This window comes from Battus philenor, unplaced genomic scaffold (assembly GCF_028537555.1).
Source record: "Battus philenor isolate CCGP_79_NKW_IND1 unplaced genomic scaffold, ilBatPhil1.0.hap1 SCAF_2, whole genome shotgun sequence".
Lineage (NCBI taxonomy): Eukaryota > Metazoa > Arthropoda > Insecta > Lepidoptera > Papilionidae > Battus > Battus philenor.
Window position 1 is genome coordinate 12,487,684 of NW_027181682.1, and position 26,263 is coordinate 12,513,946.

Here is a 26,263-nt window from a genome sequence, read left to right on the forward strand (position 1 = left end):
TATGCTATTAATGGTCTACTTAATTAGACTTATGTTTAATGCTTGGTGTTACTATTATGGGAAAAGTAAAGGAAAGCACGTTATCGTATTTCTGCATATCATTGCATGCGACTAAAGGAGAGATCTTAAACCACTTTTATGTTTCGAGTTAACTATTAGAAGATCCCTTCTTTAACGAAAATTTATCAGTATTCGGCTAAAGAGCTATTATAGAGAATAGCCAAGTGAGGGATAAAGATATTAGGTTAAACTATACAAAAATCGGAATTTAAAATGATTACTTAAAACAAAGTTAAATAAAGTTGGATTTTGTTGTGTTTAGCGAACACTGCCAATTAATTTTCTTTTGGCTAAAAGCGTTGTTGTTAAAATCATAATGACTATTAAAAAAGAAGGAAACCCGCAGTGACAGTTGACGTTTTATTATTTTTTTGTGTTTTGGTTGATTTGTCTCGTTCTTTTCAACTTGTATTGTTTCTTATGTTAGATGCAGATTGTTTTGTAAGAAATTTAGACAAAGTAATGAATAAGAACAGAAAAACACTGTCCATGTACTTCGATAGTAATGCATTAAATGGAATGGTTGTATTAAACATTACTTACAGTAAATACCCGGATTTATCTGTGAATTCCTAACACTGGCTATACAATATATAAAATGAACAAGTCAAGGTAATGTTCGTAATCATTTAATTTACTAAACTCATCGTTCCGTTACCTAAAATTTAATAAAAAAGCCTATTGATTTTCATTTTGATTTTATTTGATCTTTTTTAAATCAGTCTGATGTAATTATAGCTAATAAAAAAAAGTTATTTGAAACATGTGATTGTTACAGATTTTCTATGTTGGTTCTTGAACCCGGTGAAATTTATTTCGAGGATTATTCATGCATTATGAATACACAAGAGGCTAAAACGTCAGGCTTATGTAGAATAGGACATTTAAAACTATGTTCTAAGTCACTTGTGTTTGAGCCAAGAGAATGGATTTATCCTCTTACCAAACTACATTTTAAGGATTGTTCAGAAATCAGTATTGTTAAAGCATTAGTAGAAAATGATACTCAGAACATCATCAAGGTTAAGATGAAGCAGTATTCAGAAATGTTGGAGGAGAACATTATTGCACCATATAGGTTTAAATATGAAAATCAGAATTTTTATTTCTACTTTGATTTTGCATCAGCTGAGGAATGTTTGTGTCAAATGCAGCAACTGCAAAGAGCATCAACATTGCATGCTCCTGAACACAACAGCATGGTGGCTACTATTTTACATTCACGTTACATGAGGATGGTATTTGATCCCGTTATGATGGAAGATTTTACTGAGAAAATTGTGTGTGAATTGCAAGCGGAAAAAATTTCACCACTTGTTAGGCATCAAGGAAAGCTTGCTTTGACTCCTACAATTTTATATTTCCAGCCCTTCAGTAACATTGAAAATGTAAGCACATCTTTTATTAAAGATATTGAATCACTGTCTAACTGGACATTGTTCAAAAGTAAATAATATATAGCCTATTAATCAATTAATCTCTTGTTGGTTCAAAATTAATGTTTATTATTATAAGCTTTTAAGTATTATATGTTAGTAAATTTAGTTTACCCAAATATTAACCCAAGAGAAACGGTGTGATCTGTTAAGACCACTCATTTTGGTAATCTTTGGGGATGCCTATAACTTAGAGTGGGGATTTATTGGTTGACATGATACTGTTGAAAATTAACTTTTGGTGGGTGCTTATGACATAATATTTATGTAGTTTTTTTTAGAAAAATCTGCAGACATCTTATTATTTCATTTTAAATTATTTATTTCTTATGAGAACTAATTTCATTCACAGAGTCCTATATTTAAGTTGAGATTGGAGGATATGAGAAAGATGTACAAAAGAAGATTTTTACTAAGGCAAGTTGTATGTATCACATTGTTAATTTTTGTAATTATTATGATCTTTTTTTGGGGCCATTCATAAAACATTTTATCTGAAATTCCATCTTTTTTTAACCACATTATAAATAAATTTCCCTGGCTTATAACACCACATTACACAGTGGGGGTCCAATGAGATTGAAATACATAAATATTATTTGACCAAAGGGTCTCTTAACTATATTATTTCTAACTGGCATTGAAGTCTACTAATGATGATTGACATGTCTTTAGACCCCTTGTCTACCTCGGGCCACAAAAAAAATCCAATCCTCAATAGAGTGAACATATATTATGAACAACCCCTTTTTATATTTGAGTCTTAATATATAGTTAATTATATTTAAGTTTGCTGTTTAAATGTATAATGCTTCTCTTTATGGCTTCATTCTATATGACTGTAACTAAAATTTGGTATTATGGATACCTTATTAGTGCAATGGTTAGTCATTTACCTATAATGATGTAAATATTATATCTTAGTTCTGGATTAGATGTTTCATAAAGCAAAAACAAATATTCTGACTCTGAATGTTTTTGTATGCATGTAAACATTCAAAATAATTGTTATTTTTTATTTGATGAAATGTTGGACTTAAAGATTTAAAACCATTGTTTAAATTTTAAAACTGATGAATATTTTTAATTTATCATAGATCACAATTTATCAATGCTGTTTATTATGTTATAATCGGAGATAAAACCATCTTCTTTTGTGAAATACAAACTATAATTTTTTTTATCAAGAATTGATGTAAACAGGAACAAATGATTCTAGATTATAGCACAATCATTTTCTCCTTTAAATAATTTTTAATGTAATGCCATTACTATATCGTAATTTTCTATGTGACTTGATATTTATAATGCTGGTTTTTTTTTCAGGGTCTTGAAATTTATGGTGAGAAGGAAAGCTTAATGTCTCATATATATCTCACATTTCCAAGTGAAGACCAAAGAGACAAAATATATGAAATACTAGAACAATCTCCCAATGTGAAACTAGAAAGAGGACATATTGAAGAAATGACATTGCAGTGGCAGAATGGTGTTGTCTCAAATTATGATTATTTATTGTACCTTAATTGGTGAGTATTTAATAATGTGCAATTAAAAAAATAATATGTAATTGTAAATAATAATAATAATAAACTCAAAATTAAATCACTTTTTTCTCTTCATTATTGTGGGAAATCAATCAAATCACCTCCTGAGGAATATGGATGCCAGGATCTAAGCTCACAGTCACTCAATGCGCCATAGAAAACCATGGCAACTTGACGAATTTCTGGCTGCGCTTGGGATTTTCCTATGAGATTAAATCAGGAATGATGCTATTAGGCGGCAGAGGTTTCAGATGGCGAATTAGGAATGAGGAAATCTGAAGCCCAGTCGAGCAGCAGTGACAGAGCACTAAATAGTGCACATAACAGATGGCCGTTGGTGTCTTAAGGTTCTAGACTCTAGAACCTGGAGTATAGACTATGAAGAAATGTGCCCAAAGTTGATAATTTAATTTGCACATTATTGTTTTAGCCTTGCTGATAGAAGCAAAAATGATCTTACACAGTATCCGGTATTTCCTTGGGTGATAGCGGATTACACTTCAGATGTATTAGATTTGTCTAATGTTGACACCTTCCGCGATCTATCCAAACCAATGGGTGCATTAAATCCTGAACGTTTAGAGAAGTTAAAGGAGAGATATAATGAAATGAATGAACCAAAATTTTTATATGGGTCACATTATTCTGCACCTGGACTTGTTTTATTTTACCTTGTAAGTAAAAGTTTTGATATCTGATTACAATTAATAACTAATCATATCTGTTGTTTACTCTTAGAGCTTGTAATTTACATCCATAATATTAAATTTAGAAGGACATATTGCACCCACCACTCGGTTCTTTAGGTGTACTGGTTTGCCCTGTTTAAGCGTTGGCGCCAGTGTACCTGATTCGTCCATGGTGTGGAAAGGTAAAAAATACAGCAAACTCAGCAACAAACAATTTTTTTTTTTAAATTAAAGTGTAGACGGCCTGGCTCCCTTGAAGGGCGTGGTAGGCAGCCGCATGGTTTCTTGCGAGTAATCTGTCGGCAGCAGGTCGGAACCGGGGGCGCCGGCAGTAAACAGGTTGCTGGTGCTAGGAACGAGCAGATTTGATCTAAATGACAGATGTTTTTTTAATAATAAAAAAGCGCACCTGTGGATAGATGTCACAGTAACAATATATTATATATTTGATCTGCTCCGGTGACAGTAAACACCAAGATGGCTTGCGACGTAAGAAGCCGAAAGCAGTTGATATGATTGTTTACTGTCGGAACAGAGTTACAAAATTTAAAGCCTTGTATAGAGAAGATAAAAAAAAATTGAAAAATTATAAAAAAAATATAAAATAATGGAATTTTCAATATGTCGAATACCAAGTTATCGTTAAGCACTACTTAATATTATTGCTTTTTATAATATTTGTTCAACACATATTCCATTGGAGTGCAAGACGATACAAACATTGTAGCCTGAATTTAATTAAGTTGGAGGACCTAAACGAGAATTAATAATGTAAATTCGAATTAGCGCCGGCGCGTAAGGCGTCACTTAGGTCTTGTGAACGCGCCGACGTCAGGAATTAACGTCGGTGCGTAAGACGTCACATAGCTTGTGAAAGGACCGAGGCCAAGGTCCTCCTGGGCAATGGATCTACACTTCTGCGGCTAGCGCACGGGCGCATCAATCCACTTAAGAAGCCCCGTCAAGTGTTAAAATATTTTTACTGTATTAAAAATTATATAACGATTCTTACATTTATATTTTTTTGAATATTAATTTATACATATGGAACATTAACATGCAACGTTACAAAGGCTTCGGAGTAGAGTCCTAGGACTAGCAAGAATAACAGAGGATATCCAACCAGTTGGACAGTCAACCTTGTTAAGAAGATGCTGAAAGCTTGTTGAAAATCTATTGCAGTGGCCTATGGCCAAAATAATCATGTTCATATATTTAATATTTAAATCAATGCAAACCATGGTTCAACCTAATTAGATCAGACACTATAAATTATTATTCACATTGGTCATATGTATAATGTTACAGGTACGAAAATATCCAAGATACATGCTGTGTTTACAAAATGGAAAATTCGATCACCCGGATAGAATGTTTAATTCAGTGAGAGATGTATATAATAACTGCTTAAGAAATATGTCCGATTTTAAGGTAAAAATTATGAGTTTACAGAATTGTAATTCTTGATTATGTAGGTGACCAGTTACTATCAGATATCAAAGATTAGATACTAAAAAAAAAAACAATCTTTACAACAAATTATTTGTGCAGAAAATCTGTTAAAAACTATCGATCGTTTTTAAATCATGCATTCAATTATAATATTTCCAGGAACTAGTTCCCGAATTCTATGATACAAGTGCTAAAGGCGATTTCTTAGTTAATAAATATGAAATAGACTTCGGTGAGAGATATGATGGATCAAAGGTGCATGACGTTGCGCTGCCGCCATGGGCGCGTACACCAGAGGAGTTTGTGTCCATTCTACGTGAAGCTTTAGAGTCTGAATATGTCTCTAGGCATCTGCATTTGTGGATTGATCTCATATTTGGATATAAGCAGAGAGGCAAAGAGGCTGAACTAGCTAATAATGGTAAGTTGAGCCTTTTAATGAAACACTCCTGTAATTTATGTCACACACAAGTAAAGTGAACAAGTACTACAATCCAGTAAATGAAATAACTTGGAAAAAATTCAAAGTGCAATTGTACGCCCTGGCAGGTGTGAGAGGTTTAACGGGGAAATTTTCCGATAACTCACTGAAGGGTTTAGGAGCTCTTGTCTGCTGCTGACATCTGGTCATTTCAAGAACAGGCTTTTTAACCAACATTTGTGGGATTGTTTAAACTTTGAAAGAAAGGGACCGCCAATGCATTGCGAGAAGGCCTTCATAATCATAATCAGATCAGGGGCGGCCAAACTGCGGCTCGCGAGCCATATGCGTCTCTTTGAACGATTATTTTTGCCTCTGATTGATTTTCGAATTATTTTAATATTTAAATTTATATTACCTACGTCAGCTCCAGGGAAATCGAACCAAATTACCGATGTTAATAATAATATTTATTATTCTACCATAAAATTATTGAAATCCAAATACTGGTTATAATTAATTAACTGGCATCTGAAGTATTATTAGGAGTGCTGTCATATACATGTCATATATTATAACTGACTTCACTACACATATCTTGTACTTTTATTTAAATAATTGTAATAAATTAGATTTTTATAAAAAAAACATTCATTTTCGTGTTTTAAAGTCGTATTCAATTACAACTCAAAACTCAAAAAATTTCAAATTTAGAAAAATACCTTGCATTATTTAAACGATTGACCACCTCTGTATTAGAGCATCCTCTTGTCAATAGACCATTGTTTTGTCGATAGACCATAGATTACATTTAGTGACAGCCCTGTCTTATTATATTAATTACTGATATAAAAATACTGTGTGTTTTAATTAAGTACCTATTTATATTTCTAGTATTCCATCATGTGTGCTACGAAGGATCGGTCGATCTTGAGTGCGTATATGATATGAACGACCGACATGCTCTAGAGGTGCAAATAATGGAATTCGGACAAGTGCCTAAGCAACTTTTCACAAAACCCCATGTCAGAAGAGGTGCGCAAACTGTTAACAAACCACTAAGTCAAAGCGACAGTGAATTTAGAGCAGTTAAATTAGAGTGTATAGATACTATTGGATTACATAAGGAAGATGTGAATTGTGTGCTTCGAGAAGGGTCTAGAATCATCTCTGTGGGAAAAGATGGTACGCTGAAAGTGTATGATATGGTTCAAGGGAAACAAATGAGAAGTATTGTGTTGAGTTCTACTCCGCTTAGTTCGTGCGTGATGGTCGACGAGAACACGGTCGCGGCTGGTTCGTGGGACAACGAAATGTAAGATACTTTTATGTTTAAGTTAGTCAATAGTACAATCATTTTTGGACATAGATTCAAATTCATCTATATTCCTATACGACCGGTTGGAAGTGGTCTGTATCCATCTTCCGACGACCATAAAAATATAGTCTGTCTACCTTGTGAAGGTTGTTGCTTTGCGCTTCTCAGTCCATAGACCCCACACCGCAACCTTAAGCTCTAGCGGCCATCCGTTTTGCACTTTGTGTCCTGCCTCTACCACTTCAATTTCCTTATGGCATATGCTATGTTTCTTTATCGTTCGAATCCTTTTTTTGATCTCCTAATTCCTGACTAAACAATTAACGAAGAAGGAGTATCTATCATAACTGTGTTTTGTCTGTTTGATTTTAAAATATAAAAAGACTTATAGATATTTTGTAATTGTATAGAATAACAAAAAGGGACATTTTTGTTCTGTGCAAGTGTTACAGATTAAAAAATATTCACGTATATTTTTTTATTTATGAAACTAGTTCACTTATTGTATTTTTATTTTAAGATTAAACTTTTTCTCTTATTTTTGTCATCACTACATCAATATCTCGCTTTGCGTCTTTTCGAAGTTGCTTTGCTGATGCGTTTTTTTCAGGTTCCAGTCTTTAATTTTTTTGGACATTATTATGTTCTATTATTATGTTCTAAAAGATGGCAACACTCTTGTTTTTAATTGCGCCATGCCATCAAAATTCGGGAATCCGTTTTAAAAAATAAACTGTTAGCAAACATTGGACCATTTTTTGTGTAAGAAAACCGACATACGACAACAGCCACTCATCAGACAGTGATTAATTTAAATTTTGTTTTTAATAAATTAATTGAACACTTTGTATTGTTTTAATTGAATATGTATTTTTGTTTTTTGTATATTCGTAATCAAATTATAAATATATTTTTAATGTTTACTTTGTTCAATTTTCTTTTAAAAAATTAGTATCTTCGTAACCCTGGAACCTATCTTCGATCTTTACATGGTTAGCTATAGAAAATGTTAATTCACATTGGGTCGGGTTTTTTTTTTGAACGTAACCAAGATGCAAAGTGAGGTATTGGTGTATTTGTTTACAACTTGGTAACATGGTTAGAAGATTAATTGGATAATCTTCTGTTTTTTCAGATATCTATACAATGTTGAATATGGAAGAGTGGTGGAAAGTTTCCGAGCGCACGACGATTCTGTGAGCTGCTTACTTTGGATAGATAAGGGTAAGACTTATTATTAAATAACCTAATTTTGTGAAATTAAAATTGGTGTTATATAAAATAAATACGTAACAGTTATTTTAGAAAATCGAATAACTGTGGTATTTGATTTTGTAAATGCACTTTTAAAAAACGATATAATCAATAGATTTAATATCTCTCTCCTATCATTGGGAGTAGAAGAATGTTCGGAATACCTATTTTTAGTACTTGCAATAAGTAATCATAACACGAATATGCCTTGTAATTACAAATGGCGGCCCTTTTAAGGACCCTCTCAAAACAAAATGAAACCGAATTTAAACAGTTCGATTTATAAATAAGCACAAGATACGCGGTCACACGTATTAACATGATAAACTGAAATTTCTTTTTCAAATTCCAAGTATTTTTTAAAAATGTTAATTCGAAATGTAAAGAAAAAATTTCAAATGGATTCAGACGTTATTATGCGGAAGTCCATCCTAAGTAAGAAAAGGACCAATGTATAGCTACTTCTGCCAATGCAGTAGTAGTCGTGCAATAAAGTGCACCGCCCGCCAGCCTGCTGATAATGCATTGGCATTGGCGGAAGTAGCTATATATTGGACCTTTTTTTACGTAAAGAAAAAATATTTCATTTGTAATTTAGTTCTAATTTTGAACTTCAGAGCACTTTTTGATATCGGGAGGATGGGACGGCGTAGTACGAGTCTGGGGCAACGTGGGTAAAATCGGGCAGGCGCTGCGCGGTCTGAAAGCGGAATTCGACCACGATGGGAAGATAACCACAGTCACTTACAGGTTCGTAACTTCTGTATAAATCCGATATTTAAACGAAACCACATGTACACTATTTTTGACATAAGTAAACAATGCAACTGATGTAATTGTTATGTAGATTTTATAAATTTAACATATGTTCATATCTTTATAGATTCTTAAGGGATGTTAAAAAAAAATATTTGTTATTTCATATTCCGTAAGGTAATTTTCTTATGAAAATTTTTATCATTATTAATATTATTATTATATATAAATATATTTGTGGTAGAACTACTAATTTAAAGGAAGTCGTGTTCACATCAGGCTTACTTTGAACAAACTTGGGTATTACCCCAATACTATAGTATGTGAACATGAAATAGTATAAAAATAGAAACATCTAGTACTTTGGAACTGTGACATCGCAGGGGCGGACGACTGAGACTTGCGATCGTAAGTCGCGGGTTAGATATCCAGGATACAATCTTATGTAATTCACATTTTGTGCATTAATTATAAGGAACTATCACTGCTCACAAATAACTTTTCACCTTGCGATCGTCAAGCCGCCTACCTAGTATATATATGGTATAAATATCTCCTCCTATATATGTCTTTGGGGACGGCCTATGCCTTGCAGGGGGCGTCTATAGGGTGAAACGATGACGAAAATTTTAACATCGATGAAACCGTAAAGGCTTTAAAGAATAAGAAACAGCAATTAATATAATTTATTCTCTATTTGAAAACAACATTTGCGGTGCAATATCACAACTAAAGTTGCACAAGTATAAAAAAATATGTAATATTCAACCAAATATGAATGTCATATTATTTATGTATATTTTCGTCTATTCGTTCGTTTGTAATTAAAACACGTATGCAATCTACGGGTTGTAGTAATTTTAACAAAAATCCTGGGGGGGTATCTGTCTGTTTGTTATAAATACAGCTATGCAATTTGGCAAATGTCCATTAATTCAATAAGCCCATGTTACAGAATGTCAGATGGCAGATTTATGTTTTGAAATTTAAATAAAAAATGTAATAATTGACTCATAGATAATGACAGCATTGAACTATAGAACAAAAATGAGAATTATGAAATTTTAAAAAGTATGTCATTCAAATGTCTTTGGTCGAGTTTCACATACAAAATGGAGCTTTATGTTCTGCGCCACACGCTGCAGTAAATTTTGTTCAATTTAGCTGATTTCTCGTGGAATAATTTCTTTTAAATTCACTAGAGTTCGGGGATTGTTATTGTAAACTCTCTCTTAGATGTAGCCCCATAAAAAATCCATTGGATTTAAGTCGGGTGACCTCCGTGGCCACCTGATATCGCCAACGCGATTGATCAGTTTTGGAAGAAAGTTTCCTGAAGCTGTGGTCGTGTGTGCGCTAACCTGTTGGAGTCCCATATGTGATGAGTAAGAAAATCCTATTTAAAAACATAAATCTGCCACCAGACACTGTATATGTAAATTAAGTAAGCCTTTTAATAGCAAATTAAAAATGTTTGTAAATCAGTCAATTTTTGAGAGTACGCAATTGGTAGCTTAATTGGGATTGTTAAATATATTTTCTTATAATTGTTGAGAGAATCAAGAAAAATGTTAATTTTCGCATTATTTTTGTTATATGTAATACACATTCTGTTTATGGGCATACATATGTTTTATACTATTTATCCACATTGTCCAAACAGAGTATGTATGTCCATATCTATGTATATGTATTTCTAACTAGCATTGCACTAAGGATTTTTAATGCTTTACTAGATACCAACGTTTCGAGTTGCATGTAATAGCGGGTACTAGCGACGGCGAAGTGTTTATATGGGACTTGGCATCAAGAGAGCTGATGAATAAAGTTCGGATTCATTCATCGCCGGTGTGCGGAGCGTCTTACGCTCTGTCAGACAGCATCATCACAGTCAGCGAGGATGGGGATATGTATGTAACGGATCTCAGTGTTTTGGACTCGGTAAGAAATAGTTCAGTGTATGTGAACAGGTCCTTAAAATACTGATAAAGCACTGCCACACAAATGTCCAATAGCATTAGTGCTATTTCACAATTTTCATAAAGACCATAAACACGTATCGGTCACACTATTACAGACTACAAAAAGGAATAAATAAAAAATTTGGCGTTGAATTTAAAGGTTTCGCAATTGTTACAATTTGAATTAATCAGAAGTGAACATGACATTTTGCACACAAGGACGTTTCAATGCTCTTGATCATAAGCTGTCATTTATTTGCAAATTATTTGGGTGTTAATTAAAAATTGAAATTAAATACTATTAGGGTTATGAAAATTTTTTATTAATTAAATTTATTGATGCAATAAAATAATGTAATAGGTGCAAATTTAAAAATAGTTTTATGTTAAGTTAAAACGCCAAATGGTCCAACCATAAAAGCGCACAGGCTGCATGCTGTGCATAGCTGAATTGCACTGTTATTCAATTATTATTTAGAGATTTTATATATTGAATCAAGCTGAATCAGGCTGTGGGGCATTTACGGTCCATAGAGTTGCATAAAAAAATCTCATATGAATAGATCTTGCATTTCCCATTTTTATTTTTTTATAAAAATTTTTGAAATTAACTTTTATTGCTAATTTTGTATGTTTGTGAAAAGTGGCACAACTTTTAGAAAAGTACCTAGTCTTGCCATAAATTCTGTTACTGACGGTTTACATACATTTAAAAAAAACCTTAAATTGAATTTCGAACATTAGCTTCTACGATAAAAAATAGACTTTTTCCCGCCATTATTGTATGTTTTTTGTTTAGAAATTGTTTGTTTTGAAAATGGAGTGGGGCACTTAAGAGAATGGGATTGCAGTAATTGCACTGAACAAAGTAGGTAAGGAGCCAGCCGATATTTTCGATTTATTGAAAAAGTTAGATATTAGCCAAATGCTTGTGTATCGTGCCATGCCTATTGATGACCGTGAGAGATCCGGCCGACCGCGGTCTATTTGAAAAAACCAGACCGTTAATGCAGTCAAGACCAGAATTCGTCGAAATCCCATAAGGAAGCAGAAAATCTCTTCCAAAGAAACGAGAATTCCACCGAGAGCACTTTCTCCGATTAGCAAAGAAGACTTAGGTCTAGGGGCTTACTGAAGATACAAGGACATACCTTAAATCAGGCACTAAAACAAAAGAGAGTTGAAGGATAAAAACAGCTGTTATTTCGATACGCGGACGAAAAACACAGAAAAATTCTTTTTACCGATGAAAAAAAAATTAAAATTGAAGAGCACTGCAACAAACAAAATGATCTAGTGTATGCACACAGCTCTAACCCTCCGAGGTCGTGGCCAAATTTGGCTCGGGCAAAATATTTTAGACTTCATAAAGGTCGATGATTGGTCTTCGCCTAGTCCGGACTTTAACCTTTTAGACTATAAATTGTGGTCTGTGCTAGAGAACATGGCCTGCTCTAAGCGTCACTCAAATTTCGAGACGCTCAAGAAATCTTTGGAGGCAGCGGTGACCAAATTTTCAATAGAAACCTCTCGTAAATCCATCGAATGGCCCGACCGTTTAAAAGCTTGCGTTAAAGCTAACGGTTGACATTTTGGATAACTAGTTATCGTTAACATATCTTATTCACTCTACATAATCAAATATAAAACTAAAATAAAATTATCTGTTTAGAAAATATCGGATATTTTTTTTGTAACAGAACTTATGGCTAGATTAGGTAACATACTTAATCTTGTTTTCGATAACAAAATATCCAATATACATCCTGTGTTAATAGCTTGGATAATTATACATTATGTTATTATTAATATATTTATATATACATACATATATATATATGTATGTATATATATGTATATATGCATATACTATATTAAATCATTATATTTCGTATTTGAAATTAAAAATATATTGTATACATTTATTAATGATAATTTCAAAATACATACATAAATATTAACTAGCATTTATGGATTTGAACCTTCTAAATGATACTATTTAATATCTGATCCAAGTTGTTATTATTCATTTATCATTGTTATTATATATTTATTTATATAATAACAACTTGGATCGAATTCGTAACTGCTGTTTCTAGTTCTACAATTTTGTTTGTAATAAAATAATTAATAATTTTAATCCACTCATACATTTATGTATGTTATATACTATTTGTCTCTATGTGTATTTATTTATTTGTATTTTTGGTTGTAATTATTAAAATATATTTTTTTTTCAATAATCTGTCTTGTAGATTACACATCAACTGCGTGTTACTTTTCCGCCTTTCTGCTGTACTTGTATAATAAAGTGTATTAAATGAATTATTTTATTAATGATGACTGTCAACACATTTCGCCTGTAGGTGTACCATAAACGCATGACAGAAGCCACCTCCTCACTGTGCTGGGACGGAGTCAGTACTCTGTGGCTCGGGGACAGCGCTGGTACGCTGTTGCAATGGAATATGATCACGGTCACACAACTAGCTGAACATAAAGCTCATAGTGGTATGTTAAAGTACAAATATTTTGTTTGCTCATTTAAAAGCTCCTGATGTTAAAATACTGAGACGATTGCTAATTACACCAGCTCATATAGGCTGTATGTATATATATATATATATATATATATATATATATATATATATATATATATATAAACAAAAAAAATTGCCAATTTTATATAATTCAACCGCAAATTTTGTAGCTCACCTTAGGAAAGCGAAGCAAGGTTAGGCTGAGGAAAAAAGAGAATGAGCGCAGGTGTGTCGGTATCATTATAGCAATCTTCCAATTAACCGTATTAAAAAACTGCTTAGCTCTTAAGTAATTTAAACGGAAACTCCAAGGAGTGAATGGGTTCATGATCCACTGTGAGGAGACTTCGAATTAAGCTATCACACGAAATCCATTTAATACTACATTCAAAATATATGTGACGTAATAAAAAAATCTTACTATAGTGCTACCGCAACTGCTGTACCGCGCCTATTTGGTCTGCGTGCGTGAAAACGGAGAAGGTAGGCTTGGTACAACAGTGTCGGTAGCACTATAACTAATCACAAACGAAGGTATACACATTCCATTCTGAACATAAAAGAAATGTTTTCGTGTGCGTTTATTTATGATTAGTATAATTTTTGTTTGTTGTAGTGTGTTTTATATGTATATCATTGTAATTATTGTGAACTATATATTTATATATATATAATATTAAACCAGCAACCTTTTTTGTCTGAACACCGCTATGATCAACATTTAATTTAATGTTATTGTAACATAATCCTTAGACATTTAAAAAAATGTAGTTTAAGGTATAAAATTGGATTATTTAAATAAAAAATATACTTATTATGTCGTGTGAATGTATATAAATGTGTTTTGTTTCAGATTTAATCACATGTATTTATCTAGACGTAATCTCGAACACTCTTGTAACGGCAAGCAAGGACAGAACGGTCAAGGTTTGGCGCTTGGTTAAAAGTTCTTGACGAAATTAACTGCTTCCATTAGTAATGTATTATTAAATTAATTTTTTTATAGCATTGAATAATATGTACGATTATAGGAATATGTGTAATAAAAAAATGTTGCTCGAAATGACAATAAAGTATTTTTTTTAAATGAATGTTTTTTTTTTATATATTTCGTTGTGGTATGTGGACATACTATGCCGTTCTTGCTGGTCCTGATCTCAGCTCCAGAAACTTAAGCCCCAACTGCCATTTGTTCTATGCGGCCTGCCCAATACCACTTAAACTTTCCAATCCTAGGCTATATCGGTTAGTTTTATTAATCTATCAATCTTATTTCTGATTGTTTCTCGTGAAGAAACCCTGAGCTTAGCCATCTCCATTGCTCGTTGAGCGACTGTGAGCTTGCCAATGAAACTCTAGAGTAGCCACTGGATCTACAAGGATAAATGATAGGAATGGAATGTTTTTTGTAAAGGAAGGTGATGATCTCATAACGCGACGTTGTCCAGGCTATTTGAATTACATAATCGTGTTGTACTTATCAATTTAAGACAAGATACTTTTCTATTAACCCTAATTAGTTTTTCTCTAATTAGGTTCTTTATTAAACCTAATTAGTGCCATACAATATTATTATTTTATCAATATATACTAAAAATGCCAGTAAAAATGTGCATTTCTATAGAAAATTTATATGATCGAGAAATATTTACTATTTACCGTTACAATACAACAAAATTGAAAAAATTTTAACATTCTCTTCAGAAGATTTTATACAATGATAATAGAAACACAAAAATTGAACACTAGGTAATTAATTATTGACAAGAAAATTAAAGAAAGTATATGGGAAATGAACAAGATTTATTAACAAACGTGTTTTTATCGCAAACAACGTGCAGTCCTCTTTTAAATGTGGAACAAATCACGTTGGATCTTTTCATTGCACTTCTGTTCTTACTGCTGCATACCACACGTCGTCTTAAATTTCGTCCTGGCCATTTATCAAAACCAACACGAATTATGTGATTCAGTTTATTTTTTTCCATCTAGTTCATTTTTCTCTAGTGCACTTATAACACTGGAAGTAAATTCCAATCTGGTAATTTTCTCTCATCTGGTAATTTCATCTCATTGGAATTATGCTGATAAAGTATATATGAGTTTAGTAGTAGCCAAAAGGAGCGCTGTAGTGACGCTGGTATTTTTTAAAACTAGCGAAACCTACCACACTTTACCTTACCTGGTTGCCGGTGTTGCCTGGGTCGACGTTGTAGCCTTATTGGCAGTTAAAGATTCCACGCGGGCTGACGAGAGCAGAGCACAGAAGAGGCCTAGCTTAAACCTCGTTCACGTGTCAGGCCGTTATACCACATAAAATATTACATTTAGATTCGCCGCGAAATGATTTATAAGTTGTATTATTGTCGATGCATCATATTTTAATAATATTTTGGTCATGTCTCAGAATCGCGAGATGTTAGCATTTACGTTTTACAAGTTTGGATTAATAACGGCAGAGTCAAAGCAATGATCAATACCCATTTATTTATTGTTATTGTTAAAAGTTTTTTTTAATGGCCCCCGCTATTGCGGACATTCGCTTTCCTTTATCATTTTTTTGGGACAGGGCATTACGATCCTATTATAATATATAATATCCATAATTAAAGTACTTATTTACTTTGAAAATTAAACAATTATTGCATATTTACATAGGTTTCTGTTTTGTTTCTTGTGATTTTTTTCTATTCCTTTAATTTATTACTCGACCTGTACTATTTTCACCTTTATTCCTATTAATTGCGTTCTCAATTGTCGCTCTGCAACATTTGAAGAAGGCAGACCTACGTAAGAAACCTCTACCTCTACGCAAGAAACGATTCTGGTCGGGCCCATAAATTATTAGAGGGTTAGCATTCGCACAGACCGGGTTTGCATGTGTGAGTATTGGTCTTATCACAGCTTTATAGTGTCACTTTTTTGACTGACATGTCTATAGCTTCGTCGTTGAGTGAAGGGTAAAGGCGGCCGAGTACGAAATCAGTTTTATTTCGGGCTATGGTGACAAGCGCATTGAAGTTTGTTATCCAGAACGACACTTAAATATCTGACTTGATTTGCCCATAGAACTGGACCGTGTTAACGCTATGGATCATCTTGCAGCGGTCCATGCCTTGGCTACAGTGGGAACCCTCACATTTAGTTAAGCTAAGTGCTTTAAGCTCGATTAAGCCGTAGGTATTTGTTATTTCCAAAAAAAATTCAATATAAGGTTTATATCATATTTTAATAACCACACTGTAGTCAATCTTTTGATGAGCTTGGTACTCTGCGTTGAATAAAATATTTAAATAATTCCATTTTTAATTTTGTGTTACCTCACTTTAACGTACTGTGTTCATGGAACGCTTTATTATGATAAAAAAATCTTATATTAGCATTATTATATTAGTCATGGTTCCTGCCCATGGGTCTTTCGCATCATCTACCTGGAAAAATAAATTGTCACTTTTAAGTTGATCCCCGTTTATAATGCACAATAGATGATGTAACTGTACTTGTGTTGTAAAACATTGTATTATGTTCTTTGAAAATTTTTTTCAACTTGTCGTAGGAACTCGGAATAAATTAAGTATATATATTTCTTTTAATGTTTGGTAACTATTAATAATACATCTAATTATTATACAGAAATCTAATTATTATATCCGGTGACGAACAAGAGTTAATTTAAGTTTATGATAACGGTCCAAAGGCGTTTTCAAACCTCTGTCAAACATTTTGAAGACTATATATTTCGCTTCCAGTATAGTATATAATTAAGTATAAAAAAGATAATTTGCATAATGCTTACGTATATTCAAACGAATTTGAAAGTTACGTAATGCTTTTTTGGCATAATGATGATTTTGCAAACGGCGTTATTGCTTAATTGAGGTTATAACATTTTACAAAATATATGAATTGAATTTGGGACTCGGTTAATTCTACAACGGAGAAAATAATCTCGGTATATAAAGGCAGTGAGTGACTTAAATGTGTGCTTCGAAAACCGCCATAAGTGTCTTTCTGGGTTCAGGGCCTTAGGCTAGATGAAGCTCTAATATCGAAAATTGTGATAGTGATCAACTTCATAAGAATACATTTCTATTATGCTTCCACGGTCAATATAACTTGTTACGTTTACTAGCCCAGAAAGAAATAAAAATGGCGACTCACAACTCTAACAACAGTAATCATGACTCTCTGTAGAGCTTCTGAAACCGCTGAAACGCGCAGTGAGGTGTGGGCTGAGAATGAAACAGCATAAGCGCCGCCATGGACGCGCCGGCAGAGCACTTCCCCGCTAATACATATTTTTTATTATGCTTCGAAATGCGGGAAGGACAGCCACTGCAGAAAAAAATGATAACAATTCTATGGAATATAAACATTAATTACAAATCTTCGTAGGAAAAAAGGTGTTACCAACATAAAAATCTAGATAAATTATGTTTATATTAGTAACACAAATACTTAAAACAAAATGTTATTCAAATTTTTTGGATCGGCCTCTCATTGCTTTGCAGATTCTGTGGGGTTGAAGTACCAGAGCGCCTAGTCTAAGATTTCTTTTAACGTAACGAAGCACGAGGGCCTCCGGAAGACATTCATACTTATTTTCCCAGATCGGCCGTTTTTCATGGATTGGAAAAAATTCAACGAGTTGCGTAAAAAACCCCAAATATAATTTCAAACGTTATTTATCCCACACATCGATCGTTTTCATTGTTACATAGTAACATAGTCTTTGATTTATTAGTTATGTTTATTTTAATGTTGAAAATAACATTTTTGTTATATTCTGATTGAGGCTTAAAAACAGTAAAAACTGTAAGCTAAGTTGCTGTAAAAAATGGAGTGTTCTCTGAACAAATTATTTTACCGATTTAGCCAATTTTAAGCTCTTCAGCTCTAGTTCGAATTGGACATTATAATATTCACTTCAAGTGTATTCAAAGTTATAACTTGTTTGAAGTAAATTGTCAAGACAAACTTTCTGATGCTACGGCTTTGCACTTTTGATATAAAAAACCATTTAACTGTGGTGACAATGTCATTGAACTTAAATTAGTTATTTACTTGGGATATTTTTCTTCTTTTTAATAAGAAGTATTTGACGTTCATTGTAAAATATAAATTTTTGTGAAAATGTTTTAAAGCCGAAAATGACGGGGCGTTCGGTACGGAGAAGGTTCATCAACCCTTTGTAATCAAATACAACATATATTTGCTTTATATAGCACGAGACGTTACAATGCTTTTTGTTCTGTAAAAAGCGTTTTGAAAGATTTTTAAATCTTGGTACGGGTGTAATACACCGCTTTTACATAAAATACAAGAAAAGTTGACTCTTACTATTGATTTTGTGGTATAAGTCGTTCTTTAAAATAAAAATTGCGTTAAAGTATTTAAGAAAACATTAAAATTAGCTCTGATGTAACAAGCAGTCATGCCTATGGTAGTCGGCAGATTCCATAACGATTATAATCTTTGTTTACTTTATAATAGCTACATATATCTTTGTAATAGCTATAATTATAAACAGAATGTTACTTTTTTATGCAGGACATATAGCATCTATAAATAAAATTGGACTTTTCTACCAAAATTGTGTTTTGCTTCTATGCTTGTATTTGATAAAATAAACAACATAAGTTTTTTGTTGCTTTTTTCTAATAAAAAATCGGCAGTCCACAAGTTAAAAACCTCATTCTTATTATAAAAAAAATATCTTAATTATTTAGGTCCTTAACAAAATAAAGCATTAAGTTATGTTGTAACCCAGAACCGTGAAGTGAAATCAATTTCATAGAAAATCCAGTTATCACATGGGCCAATATTTCTCCCCGAATCAATTCCCATTTTTTCGTAACAGGGAGCTCAACAGACGTGGCGTGGTCTCCTACTATGAAGTTAAGAAGAAATATCAAATACACCGATTTTTTCGATCATAGGGTTAGTCCGCTCTGGTTGGGCCCGCTTGAGTGGCCTGCAAGAGAACTGCGGAGCATAGGAAGAAGTGTTTGCGTCGCGCTTCCAAAATGGAGGTTAAGTTATGGAGAAAAGAGGTTGGTATTAAGAGGTGGGTTTCTACCTGACCTCTGACTACGCGGGGTCAGACTGAGCGGCGGTAGACGGAAAGGGATAAACTTTTTCCACGGTTGGGTTATAATTGGCGGCGGAGTCAAAGACTACATTCACCTTTGGGTCACGGACCCGTGCAATCCGTAGCCTATGTTAGGTGAAGAGGCCGAGAAATAAGTTGCGCTAGGTTCCGGCACGTTTATTTTGAAGAAACAACTGCTCGACTCGACTATTGAGGGATCTATAAGATGTTATTTGCTGAGTATGATGAAGAATCTGGCTTAAGTCTAGCCTCAGGTTATTGCTATCTGAAGTTGCTAAATTTAAGAAGTCTTATGTAACCAAATCACGCTAAGCAAGATTTTATATAATAAATTGATAAATTAACCGCCTTATAAACTTACATAACGTCTTACCTATAATGATGCGTTTTATCCCAGAATTTTGAAAAGTAAATTTGTACACAGATGGTTTTGCTTATCACATCGAAAAAGATGCTGCGGCTAACGAGTACGTAATGTTTGTGCATAACTGCTTGGCAGCCAAAATAGGAGCGTCCCTCCCAGATGACTTTCTGCAAAAGAAACTTACCACCAAATCTTCTATTGCCCTGTTTAATCTGCTGTGAGCTAATATCCATAAATTTACATGAAGATCTTAATGTCTTGCGATAAGTATTATCACAGAAGACACGCTGATTACATTTTAATAAAAATTAGCTTGTAAGAAGCAATGCTACGGAGAAATACATATTATTACGACATAATTATATATAGTATTGGTATTTCCTATTGGGACTCCATGTGTTAGGTAACTCCGAGGAACGATAGCTCAAATAAAATGTTTAGGTTCCTGAAGGAGCCCTGGAGTTTGGACACTAGACAGTTTTTATTTAAGCAATACGTGGTATCTGTAAAATCCAATAATTCACACCGACCTTCAGAACAGAGTTAAAAATAAATTACCATAATTTAAATAAGTTCTATATCTAGTTCATACCTCATCGATGACTCATGTGTATTTGTCCGTAAGTAGTTATTTATAGCTACGGTTGTGCTTTCAACTCTAATCGCGGTAAACATAGCAACCGTATACCACAATACGCCGGGCTTTTAGAGGTCAAAAAGAATTCTACTATCGGAGTTTAGTATTCTATTTTAAAAATATATTTATGATTCACATGTGCAGAAAAGTATTACATTTAAAGCTTAAACCGTACGATAAGACCGGAGCACGAGGTTACGCGTCTCCAATCATAACTGAATAAATAAATGCAAATATAACTTTTGGTTGCAAAATTAAGTCTTTTGGTAGGCTCCTGAATTATTGATTTCGTGAGCTTTGGCTAACTTTTTTGTGGCAGCTTTTGTCTAATTTTGGCCAATCGCTTAGGTGCCAAAGAAATAAAAATATAGCAATTTCGAGTAACATATCTTGTATACGTATTGTATTAATGTGAATAAGTAAAATTTAAAAAAATATAGGTATACTTTCATTTATCCCAAATGTATGTGTATTGTCATTTAAAGTGTTTCAGTAATTTTTCTGTAATTTCAAGAACTTTCTTTTATTATTACAAGTGCAGATAATTTAATAAGTTATTTTACTGTTAAACCTCTCACATTACAAAAGGCCTTATTTTTATTTTAGCATAATCTATAGAGAAAAATAACAATTCAAAGGTTGTAATTAAAGTTTTATGAAATTCCCAATTAATGTAATTATAAACATAATAACATGATAATCAACTGAAATTATAAGAGACAACAAGAAATTTACTACACAGTAACAGACTCTACCATGGTTTTTTTTATGAGTTCCCCAAAATTTTCTGTTGCTTCTGTGGTGTCACTTTCAGTGGCTGCTTCTGTTGATGTTGGTTGGGCGTCAACGCAATCTTGAGTGGTATGATCACAATGATCAAGATTTATTAGTGTATTGTGACTGAACCAATTCTCATCATTCTCTACTGTCTCCAACTTACTGCTATTTTGATATGAGGTCATTAATGTTGTGTAATGGGACCCGTTTTTACTATCCATATTAACACATTCAGAATTATTTTTATAAATCTCATAGTGGTTCTGTGTCATTACATTGTATGGAACGGAATTGAGCCCTGATAAATTTGTATTTGATTTGTGCATATAATCTGGCATATATAGATGGCCATAATGATTGTACATGGACATTTGAGAGCTGTGAGCAAATTCTTCAAAACTAGATGCTGAAAAACTGGGCAAGCTTTTAAAGTGATGGCGTTCAGATTGTTGTTCATAAACATAATTGAGATCACATGGAAAATTTTGGAGGTTAGACATTGTATTAAATGCCATTGTATTGTTGGTGTTGTAAGGGGGGCCTTTTCCTTGAAGCATATTAGAAGTATAGGGACTGTGGTGGTTATGACTATTTTTATCTTCAAATTGCCCAACAGTGTTATCTGCCATACAAACATGGCTTGCAGCATTATTTCTAAAACTGTATGTACTTTCCTCCTTTACAGCTGCACTGACATCACAATGAACATTATTAAAACTTCCCGAATTGACACACGACTCCACCTCTACTCTAGGAGTCAGGTTGACCTCACGCACAAGTCCATCTTCATGATTAACACTATGCTCCCTTTCATAAGATGTATTAAGGCAATTAGAGCTACTGACATTATAAGTTTGTGCCCATTGCCTTTTAACAGCTTCTTGATTCTCTTGATTCTTTTTTTCAAGACCTAATCTCATAAGTGTATTAATGAAATGTGTTCTTACTCTAATGGGGTTAAATTCAATTCGGCCAGTGGGGTTACAGCAGCCATCCCTGGAGCACCCACATGGAAAGTTTAATCTGTCAACCTGGCATTTGATACCAGCTAAACTGCACGAGCAGTTTTCTGGATTGCATGTACCTTTGCAGGCACACCCACAAAATTCACGTGAAGTTCTTATGTCTCTACATTCATCTTTTTCATAAGCTTCAATTTTTCTAACACCAGCTGCACGCAAGAGAGCTCTCCTTTGGCGAGTAGGTACAGGTTGCAAAAAGTAGTAGCTATCTAGGTCTAATTCTGACTCAGATATATCACTTGTCTCATCCTCAGTGTCACTATCTTCACTTGATGACAGAGTGACACCTTGAAGATTATGACGTTCGTTTTTTATCTGTTGCAATATTTGTCTATGCAACCTTCTTTGTTCTAATGCATGTTCAGCAAGTGTAAATTTCTGTACATGAGTGTGCTCCCATTCCATACCTAAAGTGGATCCACCTTGTGATGGAACACATGTGAAACCTTGAGCTCTAGGGAAATAAAACACTGTCACTTTATCAAAATGTATAGCCAGTTTTGGCCTTTTTACTTGTAAAGCATGACTGTTGCTTTCTTCAAATTTTCGCTTTAGATTGCTTTTGTGTGGTGTTCCAGGTTTATTAATAAAATTGTAGTCACTAGTATTGTTGTTGAAGTAAGAAACTTCTGCATCTGAATTGGATGGTTTTTGTTTGTTAAAACCGCTAGTACAAGGTAAAGATAAATTAAAGTTAGTTGACTCGGCATTGTCATTAGATTCAGGACCTAGACCACAGTCGCTGCCCTCAGATCTATCATGGCCATCTTCTTCTCCATCATTAGGACCACCATCTGGTGGTAAACTTCCAAGGGCAGAATCTTCACTATCAGCTGAAGCTGTATCTGTTTTAATATCATCTATATCACTTAAAGTATCATTGTCATCAATTTTTACAGCATAATCTATCTTGCTATCACTGCTCCCATAAAACTGAGAGTTGCTATTAATATTGTTTTGTTCATCATTGGAACTAAGGTCCACACTGTTACCATCACTGTCACTGCTCTTTTCATCCTTTAGAACAGGAAAACATTTTTGTCCGTTGTTCTCTTCCATTGTTGACAGGATAATTTTTTGTTGATAGCTTAATCAAAATGATCAGGAATGTTGTCCATGTACCTGAAATAATTTTTTTCTATAGCAATGTAAAAAATAACGTCACATATAACGGCTTAAAATTTTTTAATTAAATATTGATAAAACTAGTTATCAAAGTTCTATAGAAAGAGAGAAGAAAACGTTTGGTGACTGGTTGGAGTGCAACATACCTGCACGCGGCTGACCTGAACAGAGCACCATTATAAATCAAACAAAATGATAATTCAAAACCGGTACCTGTTTCAAAAGTGTGGCCTCGGCAAACTTCACCGGCGCATACGTGCGCGCCATCGAATTCTCCAATCCATGATGATTATTTCAAAACTGCTGCGCTTGGTGACGGTCACAGAATAAAATGCATTATTCGCATTTGCCTCAAACATTCAACTGAAGATCCATATTTTCTGTTTTAGATCACGTCACTCTCATTAATTGAACATCATTTTAATACGATAGCGATAAGGTCTTTTTTATCACAACACGGCAAACTGTTGTATTATGCTCCCTATTTATTTATTTTGTCTTATTTTGATATTAACGTGTTACTTTTACTTTATACTGTTTATTAACGTCGTTGCTTTTTTCAATTACTTTTTACAGCATTCCTTCAAAATTATTATTAGACGTAATAATAATCGCGCACAGCATGCACAAAAAAAAACACTTAACAGCTACACCGTCCTCGCAGTTCCCACCTCGCGTAATCGTGTTGAACGACTCTCGGGCGACGCAGGCTTCTAATATACAACTGTGTTCAAAAGTCTATAAACTGTACTACAAAAGTGCAGTTCTGAGACTCTTCAATTTGATAGGATAAATCCTGCGTTGTTCGACGTGACATTACCTCACCCCGCAAGCCTCACTCCGGCCTTGCGACTCTCCGCGCCGCGTTCACCCGATGAGTCCGCGCAAGCGCGTTCCGTTTTCGGAAATTGTTGTATTGTATTTAAAAATAAAATTAATATTTCATTAAATTAAAAAAAAGCCTTTTGAAGTTCATTATATCAAACCAAATCAGGACTGAACTGTATATTCTTCATCGGCTTATGTATAAAACTATAACTTTACCCTTTGCACGAGCACTGAAATTAATAACTTATTATTCTATGTGATTTATAATATGTTTTCCCATGGCATATTTATTAACGTTTTTATGTATTAGTGTAAGGTTTTGAATTAATCTACTATGTAAGGAAGGCATCATCAATATATCATTTTCAATTGATTTAAAGGACCTTTGGCTAGCTTTTACCTATGTTACCCCTTGAATTTAAATATTCCTCGTGCAATCTTTTCTGTAGATCAATTTATTAACTAAAATATTTGTGTATATATATTTACGTACAAATTCGCTTATAACCACTTATGTATATCGCTATCATAATCACCATCATTTCAACCAAAGGATGTCCACAGCTGGACATTAAATATCGGTTCGAAGCGGCTTGCTTCCAATGTTTTCCGAAGACCTTTACAATGTCACCTGTCCACTTTGAATAATGTCATAGTTTATATATGTTTGTGTCAAGCTTATGTTTATTTACGAATCTAACATTTACTTTTTTCCATATCGTATTTTTCCATAAACCCTATCATGAATTAACTTAAATTAATTATAGTGAATTATTAGAAAATGCGTAGAAATTTAACAAAGAGTTAATGACTAATTTTAAACGGTTAATTTAAGCGGTTAGTAAGATTTATTCGATATATAATAATGATATTTACTTTTTTTTCAATAATTTTTCGTTTAACAGTAATAATATGCATTGCGAATGAATTCAGTGGAAAGTCGCTATTGGAAACGACCTTACTCAGTGGATGGCTACATTGATTATCATTATCATATCACCCGTAGGACGCCCACTGCTAAAGATAGGCCTCCCCCCAAATGTTCATTAGGACCTGTTGAAAGTGATCTATATTCTGCGTCTTACGATGAATTTAATAAGGGCATCTGTTCACTTAGTGGGTAGACGTCCTGTGCTGTGCTTGCTGATCAATTGTCTTTCCGTAAACTTTAATGTCCCAACCTCCATCTGTTCTTCGGTCTTTAATGTGATATATGTATATATATATATGTACACACACATATATATATATATATGTACATATATATATATATATATATATATATATACATATATGACAGATATTTTTACCCTCAGTGAAGCTGTAAAGCAGCTTCAAGGACGAGACGAGGTATAAGGATAGCTCGAGGCTACTGCTTTCAGAGGCAAAGAGGGCTGGGGACAGAGATGAGAGTACTTGTCTTTGCATCGACGCTGGAGGTTAACAAGAGCCTGTAATAGTGTGTACTCACTCTCTTGATTCATGTGACTTCTTGATGACAAAATCGGTAAAGCACGTTGCCTGCGACAGGTTGAGAGGCTGAGAAGTAAAATGCGCAAGGTGCCGGTGGACCTTGAGCTGTGAGGGGAAGGGGAGATTTTTTATGCCTCTAAACAAAGAACAACAGCTACGATTTTAATAGGTGCAAGTTGCAAAAGCAACCTAAACCAAAATATTAGATCCAGTAAATAATCCCCACCCATTACTGTATCTATGAAGCCATTTGAACTGGTTCTCGTTATTATTAATCATATCCCGCTCAGCAGGCATGTTTTGATCACCTACGGTGAAGTTAAGGGTCAGCCCTTGCAGATAATTACGCAGCTGAGGTACGTTGATGGCAAAGGAATGTCGCTACTGTGTAATTTCCGTACTCTTTGCAATTAAGAGGGGTCGAAATGCGGATGCAGTGGAGCGACGTTGGAGCGACGTTGGAGCTCTTCAGCCCCGGTAGTGGTATCAGT

The 26,263-nt window shown here is 33.7% G+C and overlaps 2 protein-coding genes across 2 annotated transcripts; one reads left to right on the forward strand and one right to left on the reverse strand.

Annotated features, from left to right (window-relative positions):
- The first annotated feature begins 474 nt into the window (after positions 1 to 474).
- On the forward strand, positions 475 to 14,496 carry LOC137922066 (protein FAN-like). The gene is made up of 13 exons (XM_068764916.1): positions 475 to 672; positions 839 to 1,448; positions 1,849 to 1,920; positions 2,823 to 3,025; positions 3,474 to 3,717; positions 5,041 to 5,163; positions 5,344 to 5,605; positions 6,500 to 6,920; positions 8,059 to 8,147; positions 8,795 to 8,927; positions 10,670 to 10,874; positions 13,261 to 13,405; positions 14,288 to 14,496. Exons 1-13 carry the CDS (start codon positions 659 to 661, stop codon positions 14,386 to 14,388), a joined length of 2,622 nt encoding a protein of 873 aa, XP_068621017.1. The 5' UTR covers positions 475 to 658; the 3' UTR covers positions 14,389 to 14,496.
- A 6,637-nt stretch (positions 14,497 to 21,133) lies between these two features.
- Positions 21,134 to 24,290, reverse strand: Axud1 (AXIN1 up-regulated 1). Its single transcript, XM_068764965.1, has 2 exons — positions 23,685 to 24,290; positions 21,134 to 23,468 (listed from the first exon to the last, which is right to left on the reverse strand). The coding sequence occupies exon 2, from the start codon at positions 23,403 to 23,405 to the stop codon at positions 21,282 to 21,284; it is 2,124 nt and encodes a 707-aa protein (XP_068621066.1). The 5' UTR covers positions 23,406 to 23,468; positions 23,685 to 24,290; the 3' UTR covers positions 21,134 to 21,281.
- Between the last annotated feature and the right edge of the window lie 1,973 nt (positions 24,291 to 26,263).